The following is a 19,852-nucleotide window of genomic DNA, read 5'->3' on the forward strand; positions in this document are numbered from 1 at the left end:
TACTCATTTAAAACAAATAGTAGTGCACCATATACAAGTATATATTTACAGATTGATCCATGATGAAATAATCCTTTGTTAAATATGTTTTTAAAATGTGATCGGCTCACAGCACTTGGTACAGGCTAGGATTTATCTATTTATATAAAAGAGTACTGTCGTGGTTCTTTCTTAATCCTAACCCCACTACTTGTGTTGTCTCTAAGCCCTCTGCAGGATGCAGGATGTTTCTCTCACTGAAAAGCACATTTGCAGCAAGTAGCCATGTTCTTTTTTTAAAGTGTAAATCAAATCAAATCATTTACATTCAGATGTCATTAGTAGGAGACACTGTCGAAACGAAAACGCACACAGGAATGTAGGTATATCTCAGTGGACCAGATAAATTACTGTGACTGCAGAGCAAACCGCTGAAACTACACGGTAGAGGTTTTTCTGTGATAAAAGCAGAGTCACTTGATACCTGACTGACAGATTCCTCCAGTGAAAATGGCCGACCCTCTTATTTATATTCTGTGCTGAAGGCTCAATGTCAGTAGCCGAGGTTATTCTGCTGCATTAGCAGAATAGGAGGAGTGTCTGCCAGTTCTTCAACTTTCATTAAGTAAAGCTTTTATGCCAAGCGCTGCTGCCTGCCCAGACCCCCCTGACAATAATACACTAACTGTTCGCCCGCCAAACTATCAAACTATTTTATATTCCACACCTGCTAGGCATTACACACAGTGGTTCGACCTGGCGGTGCAAACACAACAGAACTTCCTTTGTTGGGGCCTCAGGACCATTAGACGGGGCGGGTACGGCTCGAAAGTGTTCAAGAAACAATTTATCAGAAGGAGATAGACACACTACAGGCCTTTGTGCTCCCTGTGACACCACGCTCTAGCGGCAGGCATTTCCTGCTCCGCATAGGCAGGTTTTACAACATTTAGGGAGAGGTATTTTAATTGGAACCACCTACAGCTTGACAGTGGCCTCAGCTGGAGAAACATGGAAAAGCTGTTGAGAGCAGCTCAGGAGGCTCCAGCTCGGTGTCACACAGGGAACTAACAAGCACACTGCAATAAACAATATTCATGGTGTGATTTGTAAACCGGTCAGTGAATTATTCATCTGTCTCTGAGGTTGTGGCTGCAGCAGTACGCCGTGTCTGTGGCTGTCAGCGGTCTGTCGTAACTCTCGAAGAGGGTGGGCTCCGTTTCTAATGAGTCGTTTATAACGTCGTCAGTGCAGCAACTGTTTTGCATTTGTTCAGTATTCCCATTGCGATGATCTGTGCGTCCATTAATTCATGAATGAGAGGGGTTTGGTTCTCGGAGCATCTGCAGAACGTCTGTTTCATGTGGGGACGGCACAGTAGGAATCACTGATTTTTTCTTTCTTCTTGACAACTCCCGCCGACTGGTTAGACGTGAAAGACAGATGTAGCGAATGGCGTTATTCCCAATTATTTGGCACAACTATATAGACACCAATGGCTTCCACATTTTGTTTTGTCCAAGCAAATATATCTGGACTGAGTTTTGACTACCTGCTAATTAAAATGATCAACATTATTATTTACACCAAACTTGCTCAGAAGTTACATTTGATCTTATCCTACAAAATCTACAAATGATTCTTGCTTTTGATGAAAGCAGATGTTGCAAAACATCTGTGCGCACATGTCAGAGCAGAGATGACGATAACATGTTGTTTTTTGGGTAATATTAACTGTGTCTTTCAGTGTGGAGCCTCTAGAATATATAATTTGTCATTGAAATGTATTATATCTGACACATATATGCGGTATTTGGAAATGCAAAATAGCATCCACTGCAAATCTCCCAGAGTTACAACGGGGGATATCATGTGCTATGCAGTGAAATGAAACTTGTCCTCCTTTGCACTTCATCTCTAACTTCTCACACCCCTCTGTCCTGCAGCTGTGGGAGACCGTACATCAAACTGAGCACTGGGGAGGGCTCCATAGACAAGGGAGACAGGATACCACGGTCAGGTACGCTGTCACTCTTTGTTCTTTATAACATTACAACTGCTGCCCGGGCAGAGCGTGGGCATACAGCACGTACAGTATCACAGTGTGTCTCTCTGCCTCTGACTGCATTCATTACATACTGATTTCACAGCTTAATATACACAACAGACAAAACACCCAATTAAGAGTATAGAATGATTTTTTTTTATGAGATCGGTGAATTATTCTCTGACAAAAAGTTGAAAATGCTGAAAATCACCCTCTCACCGTGTTAAAAAAAGTGAAAGAAGTACTCCTGGATCTGACCCCTGATTCACATCTGGTGCAAGAAAGAACGGGTTGTTCTCTGACCCATATCACATCCTTCCTCCAAGGGGTGGGGAAATGTGCTCAGTTGTTTTAGTGTGTAATCTTCATTAACAACAATCAAACGTACAGAAACAGAATCATAGGGCAAGAAATTCTTTACACATTCACAACGTTTCCAGCAATCGATCAGTAATATCCAACTATAGAATTTGCAAATGTCCCAGTTTCCTTGATGCTACAGATTCACAGGCTGCAAAACCCTCCACATCCACCAAGATGTGTTTAAAGTAGCATTAGCAATCATCAATTTGATCCAGTTTTAATGAACAGGAGCCCTCCTCATCTCTTCGAAAATCAAACCCGGATTAGTGGAAAGTGATAAACCAGAGAAGTGAATTCCCTGCAACTCAAAAACAAAGATCTCATGTGCTTCAGTTTAAGAAGATTCACGGGGGCGTGTTCCCTCCGGCGCTGTGACATCTCTCTTTTTTCCTTTACCAGCAGAGGACCAAGTGGTTGTGTCATCAGACTACGACAGCACCCATGAAGCCAACCACAGTGAATGCAGCGATGTAGCACATACAGAAGAGGACACAGAGGAAGGAAAAAACCCTGGCCAGAATGTCATCCTCCACTCACTCATACCTCCAGAGGTACAGGGAGTCTCTGACTAAGTGTCACTGTTAACTGTTAAAGAATAGCAAACACTTTTATTGTAACACGCATCATTTTGTTCTATCTTAACCACGTGTGTGATCTTGAACAGGACCAACCAATGTTGGCTCCAGAGCCGTTAGTAATGGAGGACCTAGAGCCTCTGATGAGTCAGCTAAACAATTGGAACTTCCCCATCTTCAGCTTGATGGAGAAGACCAATGGTAAATGTGGACGGATCCTCAGTCAGGTAAGTGCACCTGAGAGAAGCAACCAATGAGCTCAGAGGAACGGTCTATAGGGTTAGGACCTGCCAAAAACATACTGCCGAGATAATTATACTCAGTATCATTAGGTCTCTTTGCATCCATTACCACAGAGTATTGACGGTCATATTAAAGGGGGGGGGGAAATGATTTTGAGAATAATATTGTAATATTACATGATTGATGTCATGAATGAGAAAGTCGCAATATTACGACAACAAAGATGCATTAAATGAGATAAAAACAGGAGGCTAAAAATAAGCTGCAACAAGAGAAACTTGCAGGAGTTCAAACCCCTTTGACTCTCTTGCAGATGTAACCAATATTATCCTCACAGTCCTCCACTACCAAACGTTTCCTCCTCCACGTCCATGTGGTTTGACAGTTTTTGCGCAAACTTGATATTTATGATAATTAGGTGTTGATTAGCCAATAAGTAAAACTTTCCACATACCACAGGCTGATCTTAAGATATTCACCCTTTCTAAAATGACAGCTAGCATAAAAATTACAACTTTATTCTAAAAATATGAATTTCATTTGAATTTAAGTGGCCCTAATACATTGTATTTCATGAATATGTATGCTCATATATAGTAAATGATTTGTGTTTGTCATCCACGATATTAAAACCATACTCAAGGTCATTGACACCTTTTTATTTGTACCTGCTGGTGTTGTCAGACTCTTGACACTTTGATCTGCTGTGTTTCAGGTCTCTTACAGGCTCTTTGAAGACACTGGCCTGTTTGAGACATTCAAGATTCCTGTTAAAGAATTCATGAACTACTTCCACGCCCTCGAGAATGGTTACAGAGACATACCATGTAAGCTTCAACACCTCTCTCCTCGTATCGGCTTCATTTTTGCTCAGTTGATCTCTAGATCCTCGTTTGCAGCCGCAGCAACGAAACCAGCCACAAGAGGGAAACATCACACAGCGTTGAGTTCCATGTGATGTGTTGTCACAAGGATCATAAGTAGCCCAACAGTGCGACCTGGTGGAGAAGGTTGCACACACTGAGCAGACTTGTTTTCTCTCCTGACCCAGATCACAACAGGGTCCATGCCACAGACGTGCTCCATGCAGTCTGGTACCTCACCACGCAGGCTGTGCCCGGTCTGCCCAGCCTCGTCACCGACCACGGCTCTGCCAGTGACTCAGGTGTGTGGTCTAGTGCGTGACCTAGTGTCGAGCGCTGGCGTGTAATGTGAATCCATCAGGTCCAGACAAGTGTGTTGAAAGTTGTTAATATTGATTAAGATGTCACTATAAGAAGAATTGAGCCCATGTTTTAAAAACTTTTACTTGAAACGATATGTGACGGTGAGGAATTTGTATAAGTAGGCCAGACTTTTGTATTTCGATTTTTCTTTCTATGTGCCTGCAGCATCACTGTGAGCCATCTCCGTCATGACAGAGATTCAGACCTACAGGAGTGTGTGCTCTCATCCTTCACACACTTTGTCTTATCCCACTCGGGCTCTTGGCTCTTGCCTTTACGTACCAAACTCTATTTGAAGTCTAAAACAGCATGAAATTGAAGGCAGATTAGAGTTCCCTCTCACCCATATTTCCATAACCTCATTTGTATGCCTTACCAGGGCCATCCCTTTGATCCACATATAAGTGGATTTGAATGCGTGTGCACAAGTGTGTGTGTGTGTATCTGTGTGTGTGTGTACATGTAAAATATAGTATATCAGTTCTGTGTAAATTCTGCTCCTCACCCACATTGTCTGACTCCCCCGTGGCTAGACTCCGACAGCGGCATAACGCACAGTCACATGGGCTTCCTGGTTTCAAAGACCTACACTGTGTCAGAAGACGGTTACGGCTGCATGTCAGGCCTCATACCTGCTCTGGAGCTCATGGCCCTTTATGTGGCCGCCGCGATGCACGACTACGACCACCCAGGGCGGACCAATGCGTTCCTTGTGGCCACCAGCGCCCCGCAGGTACTCATGCACTGGATAAGCCTTTGAATTAGACGCAAGAATGTGAAATGTCATTTCTGGACTTACTGTCACACGCCTTTATTCTTTGGAAACAGAAAGTTTATCATTTGATTGGCATTTTCCCTCAACTATGTGTATTTCTTCAGCCTTTGACAGTGTAATTGAACAATCACCAATTACAGTAAGGCCTCACTGCTTGTGACAGATGTTGACATGTCATGAGTTTGGACTTGTTTTTGGATGAACATTTTCTGTCTCAGCACATTTCATTACTATCTCAGCCTTTCTCCAAATGTTGGGGGAACAGGTAGTCAACAAATTATATTAGAAAATGACAATTTAGTGACATTATTATTTATGATACAGTTCTGCATTCAATATTTTATTTAATTTAAAGTATAAGTATTACCACTTAAAGTATACTTCAAGTACCAAATGTAAAAGTGCTAATTATGTAGCGATTTCACAATAATGCATTTTAAATTGTACACACCTCAGTGGAATCCAAAATAGGGGTCTGGACCCTTGGGGGTCAGTAGGCGCAAAGTGAGGGTCAGGAGATGCTTTCCAGAGATACTTATATATTATATGTTTAAAACGATTCTCATTAACAGATGTTTTTGCTATTATTGTTCCTAAAACCAAAACATGCTAGATTTTTTTAAAGAAAACCTTGCAAATAATCATCAGCTTTCAGATTCAGATGTGACCCCAGAGGTGATTAACACAGATTAGCTACACCATCAGTTTTAGCAGGTACATTTACAGCACCACAGGAAAACATTGTGTGGACGTAGGTAAATGTTTGTGAACTAGCTTGAATCAATATCCTTTGAGATAAAGGGGGATCACAAGACTAAGCTGTTTTTGAGGGTTCTGGGCTGTTTGGGAACCTCTGACATCCATTACGTATTTTTCTCTGCTTGCGCAGGATTGTTGGATTCATAAACAGTATATCGATCTTTAAGCTGGTTTATTGCAAAGTGTTTGCGTGTGTTCACAGGCAGTGCTCTACAATGATCGATCCGTTCTGGAAAACCACCACGCTGCCTCAGCCTGGAACCTCTTCATGTCGAGGCCAGAGTACAACTTTCTCGTCAACTTGGACCATGTGGCGTTCAAGCGTTTCCGTTTCCTGGTGATTGAGGCCATACTGGCCACTGATCTGAAGAAGCACTTCGACTTTGTTGCTGAGTTCAATGCCAAGGTATTTTTTTTTGTTTCAAATTTTTTAAATATAAGATTATATAAAATCTGGATTGTTTAAAGATTAAATCCCTTAAAAATGTTACATCGAACATAATCATTACCATAAAAACGTATATGATTCTTTATTTACCCATAACTTCGACAATTTTAAGTCAATGCCAACACTGAGTTATGAATACAGATCCTAGGATATAAGGTCAATTGTTATGGATGAAAAATTCTACTTAAATTTTTATGTCAACATTACATTGTTGGTGTTCATTGGTTGTTGAGTTACATTGATCCCTCAGCTGTTTTGATGTAAAAAAATAAAAAAAATTAAACAGGACTGTATGTGAATAAGATTGCATCACTTGCAATATATTCAGCACACAAAGCCCCTTGCAGCTTTTCAATAACTTTTGTAAGTGCAGACAGAAAGTTGGCTTTAGATTTGAGGGTCTCAGGTTTCTCCATTGTGATTATTATGCAGTGGTGGTGCTCGACGGCCAAGGTCTGTCAGCTAGCATTGAGCTTGCTTGCTTGGCAGCTAAGGTAATGTTTCTCACTGTACGGCGTCCTGCTACGCTCTTCCTGGAACCAAATTAGCTTTCCGTGAAGGACCGATCAAGTTTTGATCTCATCAGTTTCCATGGTTATTAGATTAGAATCACAAAAACTATGAGAATCAGTGTTTATCCTGCTGAAGCTCATTAGGCATGATTAGAAATAATAAATGAACGCTATTATGTCTCTTGACATTAGGTGATAATCTAAGATTTGAAAGATTTGAATCCAGAGTATATCAATTTACAGAAACTGGGAGTGGTCCTAATCTATTTGAAGCTTAGTGATTGTTTCCTCTATAATTTTAAACAAAGCACATTTCATTAACGAAAAAAACTCCAGTGATGTACTTTCCAACAGAAGTAGAAGCTACACATATAAAAATATTAAGTCATCATTTATGACTCAATCACAGTGCATCTAGAACTCTCTAGATATCCTGCTGTCTGTCTGTCCTTCACTTGGTTTTCTTGATAACCACTCATCCCCTTAATATCATATTTGTTCGGGTACCAGGAAGTGGTTCTTCTCATCCAGTTGACGTAAGACTATGTTGAGTACCATGAAGAGCAGTGTCATTAGTTATTTTTAGCGCTTGTCTAGACCTCAACTATTAGACTCTATTTAATTTATCGTAAACTGCACATTCATGGGCACAACTGTGACATCATCGGTATCAACTATCACTTATCACTTTAAAAGCTAGAACCCATTACCCCAATACTACATTTTTAATCATAATCAACTGTATCGCAGTTACGTAACATCTACAACCTCACATGTTAGAATATGTTCAATGTCAACATGTTTATTTGTCGGTCCTACAGGTGGGTGACGATTCATCTCCAGGCATCGATTGGTCCAATGAGAATGACCGGTTGCTGGTGTGCCAGATGTGTATTAAACTGGCTGATATCAACGGACCTCTGAAGTGCAAGGACCTGCATCTGCAGTGGACAGAGGGCATTGTCAACGAATTCTACGAGCAGGTCTGTGAACCGTGAACTAAGACCTCGTCTGTTTTCGCTAAACCTGGATCATACACTACAATCCAAAAGAGTATTTCTATAATATTTAATCACTCCTTTGTGAGAATTTCAGTGTTTTTTAAGCCAAAACCAAAGTCAACAATTTTATTGTTTTTATTAAATTTTACATATTCATGTAAAATGTAAATGATTACTCCCATACCCACATAGGTAAAACTATAGCAAGAATAATTTAACAGATGCAGAGATAAATTAACAATAATATTCCATCTATCTAAATAATTCTAAACAGACGCCTGTATCTCAACTTGTGTTGTTCCCTTGAAAAATGTATACTTCAACAACCTTACTGCTGACTTTTGACGTATTTTATTATGAAATATTTTAGGTTCACTTACCAAGAAAGAATTTAAACCACTGAAGATTTGGTCACAATATGAAGGCATGACAGCTGCAGCATTGACATCTAATATTCTTAATTTATTAAATTTGTAGAAATTTAAAAAATCTTACTGATAGTTTTAGCTGAAGGAAGCATATATAAGGTGAAATGTATTGGTCCCAGGCTACAGAAATGAAGAGGAATTGGGGATGTTCCTATTTTCCTATTTTAATGATGAATAATAGGAGGTTCTGGCAGTATGGAGTGCTCCCTTGTTGGCAATTAGACTTCCCAGCTAACACAAAATTCTAAATTGGTGTTATGCCACATTCTGTCCAATTTTCACAATGTTTGCATTATACATGGGGCTTACCCTCTCAGATTTACTACCTTTTTTATCAGAGAGGGGAAAGTGTCGTACGTACTGATGCTGCTGAAATATCAAAAAGATCAGCAACTCCTGTGAGAGTAAAGTTGAGATAGCTTCCCTTTATTCTTTCCTGAACTAAATTCAATTTTTGCTTTAATTGAGTCATAGCATTGACAGCCGTGATTAATATTAACCCCCTTTTTTAATTAAATCCCTCCAACATACTCAGGTGTAATTGTAATTCTTCCTTCCTACCCCTCTCAATACTAATAATAATGGGTTAAGTATTTACATATCTTCAACAAATGCATTTATTGTCAGTGTAATTACATTATGTTAAGACTCATTTTAGATAAACAGTGCAGCTGTAACCAACAGAATTGAGTAAAGCTTTCAAACTAATTCCACATTCAGTGACCTTTGTCACAATACGTCCTCTTGGCACTGAATGGCTGCTAATCTCTGCTAATTGCCTCTGGGTGAAGCACAGAATGCTCAGGCCCTTATTTACCGTTTACTCTAGCTACACAGCCAGCTTGTTCCAAGACACTGAGGTCTATTGGAGGAGACACAGATAGCCTGAGCCTCACAGGAGAAATGCTCTTCAGGAACAATAGTTTTAGTGCTGCGAGATGTGTTGACGCAAGCAGGCTGCCCAGGCAACTGTCATTGAGGTAGAGCAGACTCTCATTACACCGTCAGCCTTGAGAGACCAATATCCTTGGAAAAAAGCAGCAAAGCAATCCAGCGTACATGTTCCAGCATGTATGGAAAGCACATACAGACAAGCACTTGATGTAAAGTATTAATTTGCAAAATACACCCTTGTAATACATCTGAACTCTGTTCATGATGTAATCATGGTGCCAGCTGGACCTATTCCCCTTTATTTCTGATCGCCTGTCAGAAAATACCATCAAAGTGCAAATCTTTCGTAATCCTATTTATTTGTGACTTTCACTGTGCTTTACACTAGCAACTCAAATAAGTAACAGAGGCATTTTACGATACAAGGTAGGGGACTGGCTATAAGGGTCAGTCGCCAAGGCAACCAGGATACCTTGCTATAGCTGTTGCTCATTTCCATCCATAAGGACATCACAGAGGGCGGACACGGACGCTTTGGACTCGTTTCCAACACTAGCGTGTGTCTAAACAATAAATTCATTCCTTTGTTAGAATAACACTTAATAACATAGGCCCAATTTATTTTAATTGCTATGTAAGTGTAAATCTATCACAGGTTCCTGGAAAGGAGTCTGTAATTATAGACTAAATACAGGGAAATGGAAACAGTGTTCTCAGTTGATTAACTCCAAGTCTAGCTGAAGCCAAAGTACTGAGTAATTTATTCAGTGCCCAGCAGGTACAAAGGAACATTTGGCTACAGGTGTGCAATTGAAATATCTACAATAATAGATAACTTATGAATAAATACATGAGTAGTTATAATACATCAGTCCTTCCAAGGACTCTGGACATCTCCATTGGTTCTCTGTAATGGCTCTTTCTGGGAAGCTATTAGGAAATTACAGACATCAAAGTGTTCCCAAGGTTTTATGTAAAATAAATGTTCCCTGACCTTGCCGTGTGGATTCTGTGTTATGATTAATGCTATAGTGAATGTCAATAGGTTTATCGTAGCAGGCAGTTCTTCACCTTGGTTTAATTAATTTACTGTAAGTCTCTGCACTTCCTTTTTATCATCTCTGGGGCAGGTAGGTCAGGGCTTGGAGCACGGTCTGAGCATCAAGTCTGAGGAAGATGAAGATATTTATACAGCGCCATATTCATACAGCGCCATTCAGACAAAAGTAATTCAGAGTGTTTTATGAAGACATAGAAAAACAATAAAATTACAATTCAAAGTGCTGTAGGGTGTCAAAAATAATTTGGTGAATGGAGCTCTCAAATATTTTACTCAAGTAAAAGTACTAAAATATGGACACAAATGTTCTCAAATAAAAGGTTAAGTTCCACATGAACTTTTCTAAAAGTTCTCGGTGAAACAACAGAGTTTCTTCAATTGGAGGTTTCTCTAACTCAGCTGCATCTCTCTTTCTATCTATCTATCTATCTATCTATCTATCTATCTATCGATCTATCTATCTATCTATCTATCTATCTATCAATCTATCTATCTATCTATCTATCTATCTATCTATCTATCTATCAAATTATCTATCTATCTATCAAAGTATCTATCTATCTATCAAAGTATCTATCCATCCATGCTACATAATTATGGCTGAGTTTCAGCAAATGTATTTTTGATGTTTCTTCACCAGTGGTGCTGCTCCTGCAGGAGGCGGAGTTTTGTGTTACCCGCCCGCTCTAATCGGATGAATTGATCGATTCCTCTCTTGTTATTGATCACTTTTAAAAATGAAAATACAAACAATGGGAATGCAATGTAGAATGATGTCAGTTGATATATGGAGTACAATTAAGAAGTGCCTGTAAATATACCTAAGGATGTTAAGTAAAGATACATGTACTTAAGCGCAGTAACATTAAAGTAAATTTACTTTGTTACATCAGACCACTGCTTGGCAGCCGAGGTGTAAGCACTCATTGATTAGTGTTGACAGGCCATCACTGCATTCAGCTGGTGTTTGATTTGCACTAATGTGTCTAATGCTTTATTTAGGGAGATGAGGAGTCCAGTCTGGGTCTTCCTGTCAGCCCCTTCATGGACAGAGCAGCACCACAGTTGGCCAAACTCCAGGAGTCGTTCATCACGCACATCGTGGGACCGCTGTGCAACTCGTACAACTCAGCCAGCCTCATACCTGGACGATGGGTGGAGCCCAACCCAGAGGCAGAGGAGCCAGAGATGGAGAATGAGGAAGAGGATGAGGAGGATACTGCAGAGGAAGACACATCCACCAGCTCAGAAGCATCACGTAAGCGCGGTGATCCAAGACTCCCAATCTAGAATGCTTGGTTCTGTAATCATTTCTCTGCTATTGCTATGTAAATAGAAAATAAATAGTTGTTCTTCTTTTGATTATATAAAATAATATTCAGCTCTGCAGGACACTGTAAGTTATATTATTATCATTATTAGTACTTTTAGTAGTAGTGATGTGTTTGCATAAAAGCGCTAGACAACAATGCATTATCACAATAAAATTTGTTTAGTTAACTATTTTTGTTTTGTAGTTGAAAGCTGAAAAACCACAGATCTCTTAAGTTATGACTAATTAATATGTTTAAAAGGTGAATGACTATGAAGCTGCTTGAGGCTTTTAATCAACAATAGCAGCTAGAACAGTTGGAAAGTGACATCAAACAGCCCGATGCACTTATCATGTGAGTGCACTGATAATTAGCTGCCATTGTACATTCATTTTAAGACAAATAAACTTAGTTCTTTTTTCGGTTTACAGAGAAAGAATCCACAAAGAAAAGGACGAACGTCTTCTGTCACATCACCCAGCACCTAATGGAGAACCATGAGATGTGGAAGAAGGTGATTGAAGATGAGACCGAGAAACAAGGCCAAGGAGCAGAGCCTGCCCATTTAAACAATGTAGCTGAGCCTATTCTGGCTATTCATGAGGAGGAAGAGGAGCCAGGCAGCAGAGAGGAGCTGCTGGAAGGAGAGGATCCTGAGGAGGAAGTGGAGGAGGCGGAGTGGCCCGTGTCTCCGCTGGAGGAATCTGAACCTCCAGAGGAACTACAGGAGGGGGAGCCGCAGTGAAAAAAGCCAATGGGAAAAATGGCGTCAGTCAGGACAAGGACGTGAAAAAAAGTATTTCTTTGTTTCTTATCCTATCAACTGACTCCTGTTCTTGCCAGCACATCACTTAGACACAACACTGTAGAAGTTTTTGGAAATGTGTGCCTATACAGAGAAAAACAGGGTGGGAAAATGTGTGCTTTACACATTTTATCTGAATATCCAAAACATTTAAAGGAGCGTTCCATATTGCAATACGGGATTCTTCGTGTACTTTGGGATACAGACTCTTTTGCTACTGTCAAGAGAAGAGGAAGACTGCTTGCACAGACCTCAACCCATTGTGGTAACACAGGACTGCAGAAATTTGCTGCCAATTTATAAATAATTATTTTCCGAATGCAATTATATATATAGACATCACAGTTACCTGTAGTTGTGTTTCAATTTTAGCTAGAGTTTTGGAGGTCTCACATGGGCCATAATATGTTTTTTTTTCTATGTATGGATCATAAAGGGAGTCAATCAAATGAGGAACATTGGTGTATCTTTCTTCCTATCAACTTCTGCCAAATTGAATCTCTCACCTCTGCATTGTTGCATCAAATACTCATCACTCATTTTGTGTTTTACAGTTATTGCCAAATTAGGTACTTTATATCTTTCAGTGTAGCCATATTATTATAGGGAGGAGATCTCCAGGCTCCTCACACTGTCTGTGTGTTTGCATGTGTGTGACTGGGACTTCGCTTAAACTGATGCGCTCATGTTCTTCTGCAGAGGACGTAGATGAAGTCAGCAGATTACCTCTTACTCGTGCCGTCTCTGGTCTGCAGTCACAGGGAAAACATAACAATCACTGAACATGCTGCACTGACAAAGCAACACCGAGTTGCTGGAAATGAATCTGTGCAGACAAAAGACACAAAAAGGAGAGACACACAGAACTTACCATAAAAAGTGTTAGGAGGAGAGTAAAAGGGAAAACAACAACGCAGGTAATCATGCCTGATTGTTCTCATCAGGATCTGTGAATTACTCTCAGAGAAATTAATGAAATCGAGTAAAACGCCCAACGTCACAATGTTAAAGAAAATGAAAAACATTCTGAATTAGCATCCTGATCTGGATTAACCCCAAAACTTAAGTGTGTCCTTCCCTGGCCTGTACTGCGTCATTTTAGTGGAAGTGTTTCCATAATCCTGCTAACTAACAGACAAATAAACACAGGCGGAAATATAAGCTCCTTGGCGGAGGTAAATAGTCTTTAATCTTTGAATTCTTTAAAAAAAGACCACAGGTAGACTATTGTTCTTTTGTCTTTTCAGTAATTTATTGGCCCTGCTCAGTTTGCCGGCTCAGTGTCCTGAGTTATGCTCTAAACTTACTGGTCCTCATCATGTAAACACCCGCAAACGATGCTGACCTCTTACCCTCAGGAAACCCTCAACTGTAGAAATTATCACTTGCGAGGACAGTAAGTTAAAAACACACAGGGACGGTAGGCTACTTTAATAAAATAGTAATAACAATATTAAAGCTTCTGCTTTGACTTTTATAGCGTCTTTGCAGAGTCGTAGTTAATCTGCCTGAACTCCTCTTCTAGCACCTCAGGGAGATATTCATTCTCTCCGAGTTTAGAGCAGACAGAGACTCCAGAGTGCATCATGCAGTGAGGAAGATATACTGTTAAACTGTTGGGGTAAGGTTAGTTAGGGTGGATAAAAGAGCAGCCTATGTTGGCAAGTATACCACATCAGGAAATTTGTCCTCAAAATATTGACGGTAGCCAAAACAAGCATCTTAAGCTATAGCTTATCTTATGATATACCTTTTTATGGTGTAGGACAAGTGATGAGGGAATGGCCAAGATAACAGTGACGACTGGTGTTTGTGTTGTTTTTGTTTAAATTTTTGCACTTTGAAATGTCAAACTTGTCATTTGGAATTTTTTTTCACTCATGCTTCCTCAATGTTCATTTAGCTCCACATTGGCCCTGAAATATTGGTTTTTGATTCATTTTCATGACGACAAAAAAACGCATTAGTATCAAAATGCCTAGAGTATATATATACATGTATAATGCAAATCTTTGGGACATTGTTTTCTTATTGCTTCATAATCGCTACGATTTTTACAGACAGGTAGTGAGAGCCTTATCTTTAGTCACCCCAGGCATTTAATTATAGAAATCAAAAAATGCAATTCAAAGAGAAATTGTTTTCTAAGATTTTCCAAAAGACATATTCAACTACGACATGTTCATGTGACTTGACATAATAACAGAACATAATGACAGCTTAACGATCAGGGACTTGATGCATGACAAAATGTTTCAGCTGTATAACGCAGTCACATAACAGCCCCCCCCATACTTTCCATGAGGCAAACATGTTACATGTGCGACAGAATGTCTCCGCTGAATATCCAACCCTCCTTTAATAATTCACATTTAAACGGAAAATGTGCAGGAGGGACCCATGAATAGAGCTTGAGTGTAATTAGTAACGTGCTCCAAGCTGAGTTGTTGAATCAGCTAACGGTCACATACATGTGCAGCGAGGCAATATGTAATGAATTATCCACTGCCGATCTTATCCACTTCACATGACCTATATGCACATCTTCATGTGACTCATGAGACACAAGCCACATCTCTCTATGGGTTGGTAGCTCGTACTGTAACAGGGCGTTCAATCATAACCTTATTTCTTTAAAATCAAAGAAGTGGAGCCATTAATATCAAACATCAATCAATCAAAATGTATTGGTACAGCCAATATTCCCACTTCACGATTTGTCTCATAGGGTTTACAGGGATTTACGATTTAATATGATATGATAGAGCTTTCCTTTGATCAAAATAACATTGTAAGACAAGAGTGTAGAACATCATGTCTTTGTGTCCTGCGTTAGTATTCCCTCTTACCAGCTAATGTTCCTGTCTGGGGCTGAATAGCACGCTACATCCATTATGACCCATTTACTGCTGCACTCGCTCCACCACAGTCTGTGTCTGGCTGCAGGGGGGGGGAGGTGGAACTCAGCCTCCTGCAGTTTAGGCCCCACGAGTTGAAGGTAATTGGTTGACCCACTGATTAGAAAGGCATTAGACAGAGGGTCATTAGCCAAAACCCTGATATCAGAGTAGGATTGTCAAAGGCCACTGAATCGAAAAAGCGTAATGCTTTTTTGGGCTTCTATTGATGGTGATCACGTCATCTGTTGTGTCTTGTATCCAACGTTCCTGCTGTTTTCTGTACATCGCCTGCTCCTCATGCCTAAAGAGACATTGGTTATGTTTTCTACAGCTTCATGAAAGATATGAGTGATATTTTATCTGAGAACTACTGGATTGTATCACTCCATTGGATGTCTGTAGAAGTGACCAACAATTTGAAAACAAAACTGTTATTTTGATCGAATCACCCTGAAAATTATTCGATTTATTCACATTGACTCAACACGATGGAAAACGCTTCATCAAATGTGATCTTCACATGGGATTTATATGATAAAGTTACGAGGAAATGTAATTGAAGTACATAAAGTCATCGTTTAGGCATAATTCTTTTTTGAGAGTAATATTCTTTGGGATAATGCAGTTTCCATTTCTAGTTTCCCTCTCAGCTCCTGCTTTGTGAATGTATACAGTCTGTGTGTGTGTGTGAGAGAGAGTTGGAGAGTGTGTTTGCGTCTATTTGAGTTCTTCCACTGGCCTCTCTAATGGGACATGGCCCGTTATTGGACTAACTGTACTGTTGAGACATGAGGGATGCAGTGAGCGGTACCTCAGTTCTTCTCTTGGATCTTCTCTTCTCTGGATTCACACACAGCCGCACATTTGTCCTTGCGCTTCCTCCCACCTCGCGGAACTTCCCCAACAAATTCCCCATGAAACATCTTCTCCATCATCATCCTTAAAGGGGATGGGGTTCTGCTTGTTTTGTTCATTTCTTCTTCATCATAACTTGTTTTTAACGATGCATGCATTCTGCCCCAATCACATCAGCCTAAAGTCAATACTGATATCCGTTTTGATTGTGTGTTTTTAATGTCTTAATTGGTTTTATTTCATTGTCATACTTATTCCACACCTGTAGCATAATTGTAACCATGGGAACCAAACAAGCTTTACAATTATGTAAACAAAAATAAGTATTTTTATATAGTTGACACATGGTTAAATAATGAATTGCTTTCGTCTCACTAGTACCTTGCACTTACCACATGTACTAATATTTACACGAGGAAGAATACGTCCAAATACATTGTATTTGTGAAGGATTTGTGAAGGACTTGCAGGTTGATGCTCCATTTTGTACAATACACATATATGCTGTACAGTAAAGAAATTTTAAAACTACAAAAACTCTTTTAGATATACATTATTTATTTTTACCATTTTGTAATTTAGACACTATACTGTAGCTGCAATGTTGCCAGACTTACTGGAAGTGCCTATATTGGTATTATGTATCATACAGTGAATATATTTGAAGATCATTAGAAGCTGTCACAAACTGAACCATGTGGATGTTGTAATGTGAATACATTGAATTATAAGACTATAATTTCTGTGGTATCCCTGTGTCTGAGTTGTTTTTGTTCTTTTTTTTATTTAAATATGGATTCTGCTTCATACTGACTCGTAGAATCTAATGATGTATCAGGTTCTAAGTTCTATGTACTTGAATTTTAGTCTTGAACCATTTCCCCAAAATGGGTATATACATTTAAAGGCTTTTTTAATGAACGGTTAGTTTTCTTTAATTCTTGTAAACAACTCAAATAGCTGAAATAGCACACAACAACCGCTTTCTTATCTGTTCTTAATGCTCAAATATATTTAGCTTTTTTGAGACCTAAAAAACCAAGATGAACAACCTAATTACATACTATTTTAATGAAATTATCAAATATTCAGCTTAAATATAATATATAATATAATATTTTTGTAACAGATTAGAGGTATTCCACAAGTCCTGTCCCCCTAACATGTCCGATCATGTAACATTGAATTTGAAGGTCTGACTAGAAGATGATACAATGTAGTATTTGGGCCATATTAAGGGAAATAAGATCCTAATTTTATTATAAAAAATCCATAATATTGCAAGAATAAAGAAAACCTTTTTTTTACGTAAATAAGCAGCAAGGAGAAGCTGTGCTCATCCACGCCGATGAACCAAAAGCATAACTTAACAAGATGCTCAACATTTCTTACCTCTGTTGAATCTCCTGAACACAGTCCCCCCCCTCCCCCCCCCGCACCACCAATTCGGCATCTCACTGTGAGACATTAATAGTTTATGTAAACCTATATCCAAGGACAGAGGTGTGTGCATGTTAATGTGGGTCAGCTGTACATGTATATGTCATTTTTGGCATATGTGTCAGCTGCATTTAGACCAGTCACACTTATGGCATCAGAGAAACATGAGAAACTAGAGAGCTGATCTCCTGGTGCGGCAGTTGCTCAACAGGGGATTTGATCTCATGTTATGATACATTTTATTAGGGGGTGGGAGCAAGGGCTGAAGACACACCTCTTTGTTAAAGATGGGTTTTAAAAGTGTTTGTTTTTCTTTCTTCATGAAATCAAATCCCTACATTTGTGAGGTTACTTTTGCTGCCTCGATGACTCTATTGAAGCCCACGGTAGAAGGTGAAGGTGGTCCAGTCTTGGAATTGAGCCTGCTAATGTATCTCAAATACCATGAAACACATTGTTGTGACTTATTTATAAAACCCCAAACATACCATTTTTGAGGAAGAGAAGTTTAAAACAATGGACGAGCAAGTATTGCTCTGTGGAAATCTTAAACATTATTATTTGCATTATATTTGGAATAAGTGTGGTTAGAGCGTGGCCTAGGGGATAGAGTGGGTGTTCTGCAGCAAGAAAGTTGCCGGTTCGAATCACACTCTTTCCCATCTGCATGCCTAAGTGTCCTTGGCAAGATACTGAACCCCTAAAATGGCCCCTCATAAATTCTGAGTGTTCTAAAAATGTAAATTGCTTTGGACAAAAGTGTCAGCTAAATGACATGTAATGTAAAAGTGACTTGCTTATAGTGTGAGACGCTAATCAATTCAATGTTGTGAAGAGTTTACAGAGCTGTATGTGCTCCATAAGACTGAAACATGAAGAGATCTGCATATTTAGTCAGTTTACTGGTGTTCTCATTACTGCATGATGTGAACATATACTTATTTAAATAAATTGCATTACATTTTAAGAAGTGCTTTACAGACTTTGTAAGGCACTTATTATATTTGACTTTGTATATATATATTTCATTTTGTATTTAATTTATTTATATTTGTCTACTTTAATCTTAATCTGTATTGTATTTTAATGTTATAATAGTAATAATAATAATTACCATTCTTATTATAATGTTTTGTAGTAGTATCATTATGCTTATGATTATTATTATGGTTATAAGTATTTTCTCTAATCTTATTTTATGTTAATTGCATCTTTAAAAGGTGTTATAGGGGAATAATATGACGTTCGGGGGATATGATAAAAAAAAAATGAATAGCAGAACTGCTCATGCTGCAGGTGTAACGGTTCAAACGTGGTGTTGTGCTTTTATCGTCACACTGCAGATGTGTTGTTTCCTTTGACATGTGCTAGTATCCGAGCGAGAAGGGGGGCTCGTCGCTCAGCCATGGGTGGGATCCGGTCTGGTACAAATCGCAGCTCTCTGCAGCGCATCACGTGTGCGTCTGTGTGAACACGGTGTTCAGTGGACAGCGCTCCAACCCCACTCTGTCTATAAAGACACTGCGAGGGGCGTGTGCGCGCTCAGACAAGGTGACGGAGGGTCGTTTCACACTGGAGCACCGGGATATTTCATTCATGCGTCTTTTGTCCTTCTTGGATTCTTCAGAGGCATTCACAGGCACCGAGGAGCGCCAGAGGTGGGAAGTTGCGAGTTGTGTAAGTATCATGATGTTCTTTTTCGATCAGACTCACTGCCATTCAGTCAAACCACCTAGAGCCAAGTTGTGGTTCTAGGTGAACGCAGGTTTAAGGGAGAGAGTGAAATCATGTCAGTGTCAGTGAAGCATCAAGTCTGCATCACTTAACCGGTGCAGTGCACAGAGGTCTCAGCTGAAGGGGATGCCCTGCATCCACTGAGAAATAAAAATAATTTAACAATTAACATGTGTGCATTTCATATCAGTATAATGTGACTGTTGCCTTCATCAGAAACTGCTTTAAACTCAAGTTCATCATCTGCCTTTTTAAAATGTTCTCAAAATTACTGTCAGGGATCCTGGTCAGGAAGGACAAATGATAAAATAATAATGGCAATACACAAAAACATTATAATTAGACACAATATTGTTTAACATGTACAAAGGGCAAAGTGGTACTTTATAGCCTATAGCAGTTTGTCAGAACAAATAAGAATCAAAGGACCCTGATTTAAAGAAATCAGGGGCCATAAAGGGGCCACAATTTACGTCTCTGTGTGTGTGTGTGTGG

At 39.4% G+C, this 19,852-nt stretch overlaps 1 protein-coding gene across 1 annotated transcript in view; it reads left to right on the forward strand.

The window, feature by feature from the left end:
• Positions 1-16,635, forward strand: part of LOC133955692 (cGMP-inhibited 3',5'-cyclic phosphodiesterase 3A-like) — a 74,593-nt gene extending 57,958 nt beyond the window's left edge. Inside the window, exons 5-14 of the mRNA XM_062390666.1 lie at positions 1,926-1,999; positions 2,792-2,940; positions 3,054-3,191; positions 3,923-4,034; positions 4,259-4,372; positions 4,967-5,166; positions 6,170-6,373; positions 7,749-7,910; positions 11,313-11,568; positions 12,055-16,635. Of these exons, the coding sequence (XP_062246650.1) occupies positions 1,926-1,999; positions 2,792-2,940; positions 3,054-3,191; positions 3,923-4,034; positions 4,259-4,372; positions 4,967-5,166; positions 6,170-6,373; positions 7,749-7,910; positions 11,313-11,568; positions 12,055-12,368 (1,723 nt within the window). The 3' untranslated portion in view covers positions 12,369-16,635. The remainder of the gene's footprint in view (positions 1-1,925; positions 2,000-2,791; positions 2,941-3,053; positions 3,192-3,922; positions 4,035-4,258; positions 4,373-4,966; positions 5,167-6,169; positions 6,374-7,748; positions 7,911-11,312; positions 11,569-12,054) is intronic.
• Positions 16,636-19,852: the final 3,217 nt, after the last annotated feature.

This window comes from Platichthys flesus, chromosome 6 (genome assembly GCF_949316205.1).
Source record: "Platichthys flesus chromosome 6, fPlaFle2.1, whole genome shotgun sequence".
Taxonomy (NCBI): domain Eukaryota; kingdom Metazoa; phylum Chordata; class Actinopteri; order Pleuronectiformes; family Pleuronectidae; genus Platichthys; species Platichthys flesus.